The 14753-nt window shown below is 43.2% G+C and overlaps 1 protein-coding gene across 1 annotated transcript; it reads right to left on the reverse strand.

Annotated features, from left to right (window-relative positions):
* Positions 1–6752: 6752 nt before the first annotated feature.
* LOC139386588 (C-C motif chemokine 20-like) lies at positions 6753–7568 on the reverse strand. Its single transcript, XM_071132266.1, has 4 exons — positions 7481–7568; positions 7245–7356; positions 6940–7017; positions 6753–6789 (listed from the first exon to the last, which is right to left on the reverse strand). The coding sequence occupies exons 1-4, from the start codon at positions 7566–7568 to the stop codon at positions 6753–6755; spliced, it is 315 nt and encodes a 104-aa protein (XP_070988367.1).
* Between the last annotated feature and the right edge of the window lie 7185 nt (positions 7569–14753).

A 14753-nucleotide genomic window follows, 5' to 3' on the forward strand; every position in this document is an offset into this window, starting at 1 on the left:
ACCATGTGTATGTGACCAATAACATCTGCTAACCATGTGTATGTGACCAATAACATCTGCTAACCATGTGTATGTGACCAATAACATCTGCTAACCATGTGTATGTGACCAATAACATCTGCTAACCATGTGTATGTGACCAATAACATCTGCTAACCATGTGTATGTGACCAATAACATCTGCTAACCATGTGTATGTGACCAATAACATCTGCTAACCATGTGTATGTGACCAATAACATCTGCTAACCATGTGTATGTGACCAATAACATCTGCTAACCATGTGTATGTGACCAATAACATCTGCTAACCATGTGTATGTGACCAATAACATCTGCTAACCATGTGTATGTGACCAATAACATCTGCTAACCATGTGTATGTGACCAATAACATCTGCTAACCATGTGTATGTGACCAATAACATCTGCTAACCATGTGTATGTGACCAATAACATCTGCTAACCATGTGTATGTGACCAATAACATCTGCTAACCATGTGTATGTGACCAATAACATCTGCTAACCATGTGTATGTGACCAATAACATCTGCTAACCATGTGTATGTGACCAATAACATCTGCTAACCATGTGTATGTGACCAATAACATCTGCTAACCATGTGTATGTGACCAATAACATCTGCTAACCATGTGTATGTGACCAATAACATCTGCTAACCATGTGTATGTGACCAATACATTTTGCTTTGGATTTGATTTGAATCACTTTTGGCAGCTATTATAGCGGTGAATCTTTCTGGGTCCCTAAGAGCTTTGCACACCTGGATTTTACAATATTTGTCCATTATTCCTTTAAATATTCTTCAGCCTCTGGTAAGTTGGTTGTTGATTATTGCTAGACAGTCATTTTGAAGTCTTGTCATAGATTTTCAAGGTGATTTAAGTCCAAACTGTAACTAGGCCCCTCAGGAACATTCACTATAACTCATACAGTAGGAATTCTAATCACAACTGACTAAATGTGTTTGAATTGAACAATCAAACTTCCTTTTAAAGCTACTTGTACATTACATCACATCATCCCAACGTTATGTAATACTCTATTATACAATGTTAACATCTCCCTTAGAATTTTGCTGACATGCATTTTTTTTAACCTTAATTTAACTAGGCAAGTCAGTTAAGAACAATGTCTTATTTTCAATGACGGCCAAGGAACAGTGGGTTAACAGCCTTGTTCAGGGGCAGAATGACAGATTTGTACCTTGTCAGCTCAAGGATTTGAACTTGCAACCTTTCAAATACTAGCCCAATGCTCTAACCACTAGGCTACCCTGCCACATCATTGTATAGTTGCCGTAAATTCTTAATCCGGGCCCAGAGTGGAAGGGAGTTTACCAAGGTACCAACAATGTGACCTATGTGTCAAACTTCCCTGACCCAAATACATGTCAAGACTGAAGTTTCCACCTTGTTCCACAACCGCTGGGTCTACGGTCCAGAAAAGGGCATCATATTTCCAACTGAGAAAGTATTTAAACTAGAATTCCAGATCATTGGATCAGATCATCTAGGAATCTCATTCTGAGCAGAGAGTTCCAGGTATCTGTTGAACTTCACTGCCTGCCTCGACCTCTGAACCTGACAAGATGGTAAAGCTTGTTGTGACTCTCTCTACTCTGCTGCTGCTGTTGTTGGCACTGATGACTCTGGGTGAAACTAGTAAATAGGACAGGAACTGTCATCTAATGTGCTGTTTGCTACCATCAGTGTCAAAGCAAATCAAATCAAAGTTTATTTGTTACGTTCGCCGAATACACCTTTTTGAAATGCTTACTTACAAGCCCTGATCAACAGTGCAATTTTTTAGTAAAAAGTAGGTATTAGGTGAACAATAGATACGTAAAGAAATAAAAAATATCAGTAAAAGACAGTGAATAATGACAGTAGTGACGCCATAACAAGGCTATATACAGTAGGAAGGCTGTATACAGTATAGAGTCTATATACAGTAGCGAGGCTATATACAGACACTGGTTAGTCAGGCCAATTGAGGTAGTATGTACATAAATGTATAGTTAAAGTGACTATGCATATATGATAAACAGAGAGTAGCAGCAGCGTAAAAGAGGGGTTGGGGAGGAGACAATGTGAAGAGTCCGGGTGGCCATTTGATTACTTGTTCAGGAGTCTTATGGCTTGGGGGTAAAAGCCCCCCTCCAAAGGAGCGGACTCCGGCCGCAAACCTGAACCTATAGGGGAGAGTCCGGGTGGGCATCTACTCTCGGTGGGGGCTCCGGTGCGGGACGCAGACCCCGCTCCGCTTGAGGCCCCGCCCACTTCGGTGGCGCCTCTCGTGCAGGGATAGTCGCCGGGACCTCCGGACCGTAGATCGTCGCCAGAGGCTCTGGACTGGGAACCCTCGCTGAAGGCTCTGGACTGGGAGCCCTTGCCGAAGGCTCCGGACTGGGAACCCTCACCGCAGGCTCCGGACTGATGACCGTCGCCAGAGGCGCCGAACTGGGGATCGTCGCCGGAGGCTCTGGACTGGGGACTGTCGCCGGAGGCTCCGGACTGGGGACCGTCGCCGGAGGCTCTGGACTGGGGACCGTCGCCGTAGGCTCCGGACTGGGGACCGTTGCCGGAGGCTCTGGACTGGGGACCGTCGTCGGAGACTCCGGGATGGGGACCGTTGCTGGAGGCTCCTTTTCCTGGATCATCACTGCAGGCTTCGTGCCATGGATCATCACTACAGGCTCCGGGCCATGGATCATCACTGGAGGCTTCGTGCCATGGATCATCACTGGAGGCTTCGTGCCATGGATCATCACTACAGGCTCCGGGCCATGGATCATCACTGGAGGTTTCGTGCCATGGATCCTCACTGCAGGCTCCGGGCCATGGATCATCACTGGAGGCTTCGTGCCATGGATCATCACTGGAGGCTTCGGGCCATGGATCATCACTGGAGGCTTCGTGCCATGGATCATCACTGGAGGCTTTGTACATGGAGCCGGAACAGGTCTCATCGGACTGAGGAGACGTACTAGAAGCCTGGTGCGTGGAACTGGAACAGGTCTCACGGACTGGGGAGATGCACTGGACGCCTGGTGCGTGGAGCAGGCACCGGATACACTGGGCAGTGGAGTCGCACTGGAGGTCTCAAGCGTAGAGCTGGCACAACCAGTCCTGGCTGGATGCTTACTTTCGGGGTGCTGGCACAGGACGCACTGGGCAGTGAAGGCGCACCGGAGACACAGTACACAGAGCCGGCGCAGGATATCCTGGGCCGAAGAGACGCACCGGAGACCAGGAGCGCTGAGCCGACACCATCCGACCTGGCTGAATGCCCACTCTAGCACGGCAAATGGGAGGAGCTGGCACAGAGCGTACCGCTGTGGTTTTAGCCTGCAATATGGGTTCCGTTATAATCACAGACAATATTTTGACAGTTTTGGAAACTTTAGAGTGTTTTCTATCCTAATCTGACAATTATATGCATATTCTAGATTCTGGGCCTGAGAAATAGGCAGACCATGTTGCTCTCAATTACGAGAGGGCCAAGGTTTGAGACCAGACTGCTGAATCTTTTAACCATCCCACGTGGTTAAACTCTTAGACTATCGATACCGGCAGAATAAGAATAAGTCTTTGATATTAATTACTAGTCTGCAGCTAGGAATTTGGTATAATTGAACGGGAAAATCGACAACCGCCGAAAACATCTATTCTATAACGACCTGAATGAATGTCACTCTGAACTACCCATTCTAACCACGCCAGAGAGAGAGAGAGGTCGGATACTCTCCAACAGATCAAACTTTTTAACAGAGATCCCGACGACACACTGAGCGGAAATATATATATTGATTGCAATTGTTCCCGAATGAGTGAGCGTTCATGTGCAAAGGATTAGCATTTCAATTGTTATAATTATCAACTATGTGTTGTCTTATCTCAGTCGACCCCCACTTCCCTTTTGTCTAACAAGCCGCCATGCCTATTTAGCCCACTAGGGCACATTCCCTATAATTTCTTGAAACCATATTTACTTATTTACTGTTTGTTTGTGTGTGCACTTCTGTGATTGTTTAGTTAGTTAATAAATAAATGATTTAAGACAATTGATGTATGGATGACTCATAGTGAAGACGGGGTTCGTGCAGATAACAAACAATTTACGACATTTGGAATGAGACTAACATAAAATAAATAAGTCATTATTCAGAAGACTAATTGATCAGATATTAAAATATCTGAAAAGTTATATTAGGAAAATTATAACTTTGTAATCTGAATATTTTAATTTCCCCCTGACTTCCTAGTTAATTCCATTTTCCTGATTAGTTAATCACGAAATTCTAATTACAGAGAATCTTTGCTAAAAACTAAAAGTCTTCAGTTAATGATAGTAAAAACACGACACCTCTCATGGTGTAGTGTCCTCTACAGTTACTACATCCACCCACTGGTGACCTCTCATGGTGTATTGTCCTCCACAGTTACTATACGATATTTTCTCTGTCTGTCTGCTTCATCAGTTAGTATCTGTCATTGTGCTGTCCAAAAAAAAGTAACCTTTATTTAACTAGGCAAGTCAGTTAAACCTCTTTGGGATTGGCGCAATAGACGCAATAGATAGACGCAAATGTCTCAACTGGCCAATTGCAAGGCAAAATGCAGAGCTCCAGATTCAAATAAAATACTATGAAATTCAAACTTTCATTAAATCACACATGTAAGATATTCAATTAAAGCTACACTCGTGAATCCAGCCAACATGTCAGATTTAAAAATGCTTTTTGGCGAAAGCATAAGAAGCTATTATCTTATAGCCTGCACCATCTGCACCAGCAGTAAACAAAGGAGTTAGCATATTTCAACCCTACAGGCGCTACACAAAACGCTGAAATAAAATATAAAACATGCATTACCTTTGACAAGCTTCTTTTGTTGGCACTCCAATATGTCCCATAAATATCACAATTGGTCCTTTTGTTCGATTAATTCCGTCCATATATATCCAAAATCTCCATTTATAAAGCGCATTTGATCCAGAAAAAAACAGCTTACAAAAAACGCAACGTCACTACAAAATATTTCAAACGTTGCCTATAAACTTTGCCAAACTATTTCAAACTACTTTTGTAATACAAATTTAGGTATTTTTAAACGTTAATAATCGATCAAATTGTAGTCGGGTCTTTCTGTGTTCAATACAGGAATGAAAACAAACCAGCACTGCTTTTCACGTCTTGCACAACTCACAAAAGTGTCCCTAGTTCCGAGTTGGCCTACTTCTTCATTGCACAAAGGAACAACCACAACCAAATTCCAAAGACTGGTGAAATCCAGGGGAAGCGGTAGGAACTGAAAACAGGTTCCTATGAAATATCCCTTGGCAAAGACAACTCAGGGAACGGAGAGGGCTAAAAAAAATAACTAATCTGAACAGTTAGTCCTCTGGGTTTTGCCTGCTACATAAGTTCTGGTATACTTACAGACATCATTCAACAGTTTTAGAAACTTCAGAGTGTTTTCTATCCAAATCTATGAATAATATGCATATCTTATATTCTTGGCATGAGTAGCAGGAAGTTGAAATTGGGCACGCTATTTATTCAAAAGTGAAAATTCTGCCCCCTAGCCCAAAGAGGTTTTAAGAACAAATTCTTATTTGTAATGACGGCCTAAACCGGCCGGTTGTGGTACAGCCTGGATTCAAACCAGGGATGTCTGTAGTGACACCTCAAGCACTGAGATGCAGTGCCTTAGACCGCTGTGGCACTCAGGAGCCCCACTCATACCACACAAGATGAAGACACAAAAGAAGTGAGAATTCTTAGTAAAATATATGATTTATTATATATATAAAATGTAACAGTAACTGTTAAATATAACAGATGTGATCAATGATCTGATCATACACAAGACCTTTATGAATAAAAGGGTTAGAACATGTGATTTCTGATGCTCATACAACAAGATTATACCATTAAACTCTGCCAACACAGATGATTTCACATACAATGTGATAAAATGCTGGGTTCGTTGTCTGAGTCAGGCTCAGGACACAGGTTTGAGAAAACACAAAAGACTTTACTCAAAATATTCAAAACTGGAATATCTCCAACAAGGAAACATAACGTATAGAGAAAAACCCTCCAACACACACGGTAACACAAAACAATCACGGATGAAACAGAAAGGTAGACGAGAGGGTAAATAAGGAACATAATAAGGGAATAGAAATCAGGTGTGTGTAGTCAAGACAAAACAAAAGGAAAAAGGAAACATGGATCGGTGATGACTAGAAAGCCGGTGACGCCGACCGCCAAACGTCGCCCCAACAAGGAGAGGAGCCGACCTCAGCCGAAGTCATGACATACAAATAGGTTATGTAAAATAATAAACTAGGTGGTTCCAGCCCTGAATGCTGATTGGCTGACAACTGTAGTATGTCAGACCATATACTATCGGTATGACAATAAATCATATTTTTACTGCTCTAATTATGTTTGTAACCAGTTTATAATAGCAATAAGGCTCCTCAGGGGTTTGTCATATGTGGCCAATATACCACGGCTAAGGGCTGTGTCCAGGTGCTCCGCGTTGTTTATATTCTTCATTTATTATCCTTTTCAGCACAGAGAAATGTCTGATAAAATTCAGGTAGTTGGATATCCTTAGAGATAGCAGGCTTCCAGCATGTTTGCATTCTCCTCCGTCAATGAAGATAGCAACACAAACTCTTCGTCCCGTGTACCCTTGTGATGAACACTATTCCTATGACCTTTTCTTGTTCAATCGTTCCGCTCTCTCCCTGTAGAGAAGAAATAAAGTTATGTCATCCATTTCTTATACCATCGTTTTACCTAATATCCTTATGATAAACCCTACACACACTGTCAGTATAATTCAATTCCAAGGAGCCAAATCATTTTATCCTGAATAAATATGAATGAATTCTTACCTCAGCTTGCGAACAGCTTTCATAACCCAGTCCTTGGTGGGATCCACACATTGGAATCTCCCTCTGACAGTGTGGAAACTGGAAGAGAACATGTTGAGGAGACAACATCAGTCAATCATCTGTGCTTTATAGGCTTACATCTCTATAATATCACATCGCAAATGAAGCAATGCATTTGTTGTACAATTATTTTATACTTAATGATATACTTAAATTGAAGAAATACTACATGTGTTACAATTAATGTTATCATTTTACTTGCAATTTGTCCCAGTTCTACTGTTAGGCCTTCCAGAGTCACTCACATGATAGCATCAATGTTGCACCCGTCAATCACTGTCTGTATGGAAAAGCCAAGGATGAGACGGATGGCCATCCTACCCTGGGAGTAACTCGTACAACAGCCTCTAGGAAAACCTATTGAGCAAAAAGACAAGAAACTTTATCTTGTATGGCAATTAAAAAACACCATTTGCAAAAAACAAGGAGAGAGGGAGACAGACAGACGGACTGAGACAAAACTTTCACATCCAATATTGACCTTGTTTAGCTGCAGAAACCTCGGCAGCAAACAGCCCCACAGCCAGGAGCACGAGCAGCACAATAACAGGGGCTCTGATCTGGGCCATCTCTTCTTCTGTGGTGCTGTGATGTGACGAGCTGCTGTCTTCAGACAAAGAGCTTCAGTGGCTGTGTGAGGTCCTACTCCTCACCAGAGCCATATATATACTCCTGGTGCAGGTAGAGAGAGGTGAAATGGACTTTCCTACCCACGCCTTAAAACCAAAGTTCCACGGCAGAATTTCCCCATCACATTCCCCAATGAGCAAAAAAGGGAAACAAGATTCTTGAACGGAACAAGAGGGAGACTGTTTGAACAACTTTTACATGTTTATTTACATACAGCATTTATTCTGAGCTGATTGAAATGCACGACAATATTAGTGTACCTAAATGCTTGTACCTTTGTTGAAGTCTCCTGGGTTAAGGAATACATTTTTGGATTATGTTAAGTGAGTTTGTGTTTTATATTATATCTCAGTATTTCATTATTCTGGTGCTGGGGACCCAAAGGGTTTAGTTTTGCCCCAAATGCTACACACCTGATTCCACGAATTACCTCATCATCAAAACCCTGCTCAGACGTTGCATGCATCAACCAATAGTTGTGTGGGATGTCATCGGCCGTGCTGTCTAGCATCAGATTGCTAATAGAACATGTGGTTAGTTCATACTTAAAATACCTATCCAGGCATTGTAAGACCTAGCATGCATCTGCAACGCCTAGGCAGAGGAACACTCCCAATGATTAGTGGAATCAGGTATCTAGTGCTACGGCAATAACAGAAAAGTGCACACCTTTTGGGTCCCCATTAAGAAACACCGTTCTATCCTATGATCCTATATGAACTAGTTATAAATACAAGGAGTGCAGGGTGAATTACATGCCAACCACTGTACCTCAATTGAACAATATATCAATTCTACATTATAATGTCCTTTAACCCTCATAACCAAAGGATGTGGGAGATGTCAATCAAATAAAAACCTTTGTATTTTGATTCAGACAGAGAATAACTGTGGTCTCAAATCAATAGCCTGTTTACGCACCCATTCGTCAATCTAAGTGACAGTAAATAAAATCCCCATCAAAATACGTCAGTTTAAATGAGAGATATCAGATTTTTGAATGAGCTTCTTCTCAATCCACCACATCCACATGTGCAGTGAAAGATGTCAGACCATGAGAATTCGCCAAAATCTGTCTTCTCACAAAAACGTCTGTAGCGTCTGAATGGTTCTCCGGATCTCTGTTTTGATCTACGCCCCCCACAAGTAACACTGATGTGTCAACTTCTGTCTGTAGTGTCTGAACCATTTGGACTAGAAACTAATACTCCAGTACTACCACACTGACTCTCACCAACACAATGGTGTTCTCCGTCCAACGCTCTAACCACTAGGCTACCCTGCCGCCCCTATAGGCAGAGTGACTCCACCTCAAGAGTTGTATTTGGCGAAAGGCTCGGCATACGCATACTCAAGCTCACTGGCTATCATTCTGGCAAATGAGAAATAAGTGCACTTAGGCTATCCGGAAGGCCAAAGGCAGTTACTTTAAGGAGAAGTTCTCTCTCTGTGGGTCTAACCCCAAAAAGTTCTGCAAAATGGTTCAAGACCAGGAGAATAAACCCTCCTCCTCCCAGCTGCCCATTGATAATGTGGCTGTTACTGACAAGAAGCACATGGCTGAGCTCTATAATCACCACTTCAAGTCAGGATTCCTCAATTTAATTCTCAATTTACATCAACAACATAGCTCAGGCAGTAGGAAGCTCTCTCATCCATTTATATGCAGATGATACAGTCTTATACTCAGCTGGCCCCTCCCCAGAGTTTGTGTTAAACATTCTACATCAAAGCTTTCTTAGTGTCCAACAAGCTTTCTCTACCCTTAACCTTGTTCTGAACACCTCCAAAACAAAGGTCATGTGGTTTGGTAGGAAGAATGCCCCTCTCCCCACAGGTGTTATTACTACCTCTGAGGGTTTAGAGCTGGAGGTAGTCACATCATACAAGTACTTGGGAGTACGGCTAGACTGTGCACTGTCCTTCTCTCAGCACATATCAAAGCTGCAGGCTAAGGTTAAATCTAGAGTTGGTTTCCTGTATCGTAATCCCTCATCTTTCACTCCAGCTTCCAAAATAACCCTGATTCAGATGACCATCCTACCCATGCTAGATTACGGAGACATCATTTATAGATCGACAGATAAGGGTGCTCTCGAGCAACTAGACGTTCTTTACCATTCGGCGATCAGACTTTCCACCAATGCTCCTTAAATGACACATCACTGCACTCTATACTCCTCTGTAAACTGGTCATCTCTGTAAACCCGTCGCAAGACCCACTGGTTGATGTTTATTAATTAAACCATCTTAGGCCTCACTCCCCCCTATCTGAGATATCTACTGCAGCCCTCATCCTCCACATACAACACCCGTTCTGCCCGTCACATTGTGTTAAATGTCCCCAAAGCACACACATCCCTGGGTCGCTCCTTTTTTCAGTTCGCTGCAGCTAGCGACTGGAACGAGCTGCAACAAACACTCAAACTGGACTGATTTATCTCAATCTCTTCATTCAAAGTCTCAATCATGGACACTCTTACTGACAGTTGTGGCTGCTTTGTGTGATGTATTGTTGTCTCTACCTTCTTGACCTTTGTGCTGTTGTCTGTGCCCAATAATGTTTGTACCCTGTTTTGTGCTGCTGCCATGTTGTGTTGCTACCATGTGTTGTCGTGTGTTGCTGCCTTGCTATGTTGTTGTCTTAGGTCTCTCTTTATGTAGTGTTGTCTCTCTTGTCGTTGGTGTGATTTGTCCTATATTTACATTGTATTTATTTAACATTTATATAACATCTGCTAACCATGTGTATGTGACCAATAACATCTGCTAACCATGTGTATGTGACCAATAACATCTGCTAACCATGTGTATGTGACCAATAACATCTGCTAACCATGTGTATGTGACCAATAACATCTGCTAACCATGTGTATGTGACCAATAACATCTGCTAACCATGTGTATGTGACCAATACATTTTGCTTTGGATTTGATTTGAATCACTTTTGGCAGCTATTACAGCGGTGAATCTTTCTGGGTCCCTAAGAGCTTTGCACACCTGGATTTTACAATATTTGTCCATTATTCCTTTAAATATTCTTCAGCCTCTGGTAAGTTGGTTGTTGATTATTGCTAGACAGTCATTTTGAAGTCTTGTCATAGATTTTCAAGGTGATTTAAGTCCAAACTGTAACTAGGCCCCTCAGGAACATTCACTATAACTCATACAGTAGGAATTCTAATCACAACTGACTAAATGTGTTTGAATTGAACAATCAAACTTCCTTTTAAAGCTACTTGTACATTACATCACATCATCCCAACGTTATGTAATACTCTATTATACAATGATAACATCTCCCTTAGAATTTTGCTGACATGCATTTTTTTTAACCTTAATTTAACTAGGCAAGTCAGTTAAGAACAATGTCTTATTTTCAATGACGGCCAAGGAACAGTGGGTTAACAGCCTTGTTCAGGGGCAGAATGACAGATTTGTACCTTGTCAGCTCAAGGATTTGAACTTGCAACCTTTCAAATACTAGCCCAATGCTCTAACCACTAGGCTACCCTGCCACATCATTGTATAGTTGCCGTAAATTCTTAATCCGGGCCCAGAGTGGAAGGGAGTTTACCAAGGTACCAACAATGTGACCTATGTGTCAAACTTCCCTGACCCAAATACATGTCAAGACTGAAGTTTCCACCTTGTTCCACAACCGCTGGGTCTACGGTCCAGAAAAGGGCATCATATTTCCAACTGAGAAAGTATTTAAACTAGAATTCCAGATCATTGGATCAGATCATCTAGGAATCTCATTCTGAGCAGAGAGTTCCAGGTATCTGTTGAACTTCACTGCCTGCCTCGACCTCTGAACCTGACAAGATGGTAAAGCTTGTTGTGACTCTCTCTACTCTGCTGCTGCTGTTGTTGGCACTGATGACTCTGGGTGAAACTAGTAAATAGGACAGGAACTGTCATCTAATGTGCTGTTTGCTACCATCAGTGTCAAAGCAAATCAAATCAAAGTTTATTTGTTACGTTCGCCGAATACACCTTTTTGAAATGCTTACTTACAAGCCCTGATCAACAGTGCAATTTTTTAGTAAAAAGTAGGTATTAGGTGAACAATAGATACGTAAAGAAATAAAAAATATCAGTAAAAGACAGTGAATAATGACAGTAGTGACGCCATAACAAGGCTATATACAGTAGGAAGGCTGTATACAGTATAGAGTCTATATACAGTAGCGAGGCTATATACAGACACTGGTTAGTCAGGCCAATTGAGGTAGTATGTACATAAATGTATAGTTAAAGTGACTATGCATATATGATAAACAGAGAGTAGCAGCAGCGTAAAAGAGGGGTTGGGGAGGAGACAATGTGAAGAGTCCGGGTGGCCATTTGATTACTTGTTCAGGAGTCTTATGGCTTGGGGGTAAAAGCCCCCCTCCAAAGGAGCGGACTCCGGCCGCAAACCTGAACCTATAGGGGAGAGTCCGGGTGGGCATCTACTCTCGGTGGGGGCTCCGGTGCGGGACGCAGACCCCGCTCCGCTTGAGGCCCCGCCCACTTCGGTGGCGCCTCTCGTGCAGGGATAGTCGCCGGGACCTCCGGACCGTAGATCGTCGCCAGAGGCTCTGGACTGGGAACCCTCGCTGAAGGCTCTGGACTGGGAGCCCTTGCCGAAGGCTCCGGACTGGGAACCCTCACCGCAGGCTCCGGACTGATGACCGTCGCCAGAGGCGCCGAACTGGGGATCGTCGCCGGAGGCTCTGGACTGGGGACTGTCGCCGGAGGCTCCGGACTGGGGACCGTCGCCGGAGGCTCTGGACTGGGGACCGTCGCCGTAGGCTCCGGACTGGGGACCGTTGCCGGAGGCTCTGGACTGGGGACCGTCGTCGGAGACTCCGGGATGGGGACCGTTGCTGGAGGCTCCTTTTCCTGGATCATCACTGCAGGCTTCGTGCCATGGATCATCACTACAGGCTCCGGGCCATGGATCATCACTGGAGGCTTCGTGCCATGGATCATCACTGGAGGCTTCGTGCCATGGATCATCACTACAGGCTCCGGGCCATGGATCATCACTGGAGGTTTCGTGCCATGGATCCTCACTGCAGGCTCCGGGCCATGGATCATCACTGGAGGCTTCGTGCCATGGATCATCACTGGAGGCTTCGGGCCATGGATCATCACTGGAGGCTTCGTGCCATGGATCATCACTGGAGGCTTTGTACATGGAGCCGGAACAGGTCTCATCGGACTGAGGAGACGTACTAGAAGCCTGGTGCGTGGAACTGGAACAGGTCTCACGGACTGGGGAGATGCACTGGACGCCTGGTGCGTGGAGCAGGCACCGGATACACTGGGCAGTGGAGTCGCACTGGAGGTCTCAAGCGTAGAGCTGGCACAACCAGTCCTGGCTGGATGCTTACTTTCGGGGTGCTGGCACAGGACGCACTGGGCAGTGAAGGCGCACCGGAGACACAGTACACAGAGCCGGCGCAGGATATCCTGGGCCGAAGAGACGCACCGGAGACCAGGAGCGCTGAGCCGACACCATCCGACCTGGCTGAATGCCCACTCTAGCACGGCAAATGGGAGGAGCTGGCACAGAGCGTACCGCTGTGGTTTTAGCCTGCAATATGGGTTCCGTTATAATCACAGACAATATTTTGACAGTTTTGGAAACTTTAGAGTGTTTTCTATCCTAATCTGACAATTATATGCATATTCTAGATTCTGGGCCTGAGAAATAGGCAGACCATGTTGCTCTCAATTACGAGAGGGCCAAGGTTTGAGACCAGACTGCTGAATCTTTTAACCATCCCACGTGGTTAAACTCTTAGACTATCGATACCGGCAGAATAAGAATAAGTCTTTGATATTAATTACTAGTCTGCAGCTAGGAATTTGGTATAATTGAACGGGAAAATCGACAACCGCCGAAAACATCTATTCTATAACGACCTGAATGAATGTCACTCTGAACTACCCATTCTAACCACGCCAGAGAGAGAGAGAGGTCGGATACTCTCCAACAGATCAAACTTTTTAACAGAGATCCCGACGACACACTGAGCGGAAATATATATATTGATTGCAATTGTTCCCGAATGAGTGAGCGTTCATGTGCAAAGGATTAGCATTTCAATTGTTATAATTATCAACTATGTGTTGTCTTATCTCAGTCGACCCCCACTTCCCTTTTGTCTAACAAGCCGCCATGCCTATTTAGCCCACTAGGGCACATTCCCTATAATTTCTTGAAACCATATTTACTTTGTTTGTTTGTGTGTGCACTTCTGTGATTGTTTAGTTAGTTAATAAATAAATGATTTAAGACAATTGATGTATGGATGACTCATAGTGAAGACGGGGTTCGTGCAGATAACAAACAATTTACGACATTTGGAATGAGACTAACATAAAATAAATAAGTCATTATTCAGAAGACTAATTGATCAGATATTAAAATATCTGAAAAGTTATATTAGGAAAATTATAACTTTGTAATCTGAATATTTTAATTTCCCCCTGACTTCCTAGTTAATTCCATTTTCCTGATTAGTTAATCACGAAATTCTAATTACAGAGAATCTTTGCTAAAAACTAAAAGTCTTCAGTTAATGATAGTAAAAACACGACACCTCTCATGGTGTAGTGTCCTCTACAGTTACTACATCCACCCACTGGTGACCTCTCATGGTGTATTGTCCTCCACAGTTACTATACGATATTTTCTCTGTCTGTCTGCTTCATCAGTTAGTATCTGTCATTGTGCTGTCCAAAAAAAAGTAACCTTTATTTAACTAGGCAAGTCAGTTAAACCTCTTTGGGATTGGCGCAATAGACGCAATAGATAGACGCAAATGTCTCAACTGGCCAATTGCAAGGCAAAATGCAGAGCTCCAGATTCAAATAAAATACTATGAAATTCAAACTTTCATTAAATCACACATGTAAGATATTCAATTAAAGCTACACTCGTGAACCCAGCCAACATGTCAGATTTAAAAATGCTTTTTGGCGAAAGCATAAGAAGCTATTATCTTATAGCCTGCACCATCTGCACCAGCAGTAAACAAAGGAGTTAGCATATTTCAACCCTACAGGCGCTACACAAAACGCTGAAATAAAATATAAAACATGCATTACCTTTGACAAGCTTCTT

Source organism: Oncorhynchus clarkii, chromosome 28 (assembly GCF_045791955.1).
Source record: "Oncorhynchus clarkii lewisi isolate Uvic-CL-2024 chromosome 28, UVic_Ocla_1.0, whole genome shotgun sequence".
Lineage (NCBI taxonomy): Eukaryota > Metazoa > Chordata > Actinopteri > Salmoniformes > Salmonidae > Oncorhynchus > Oncorhynchus clarkii.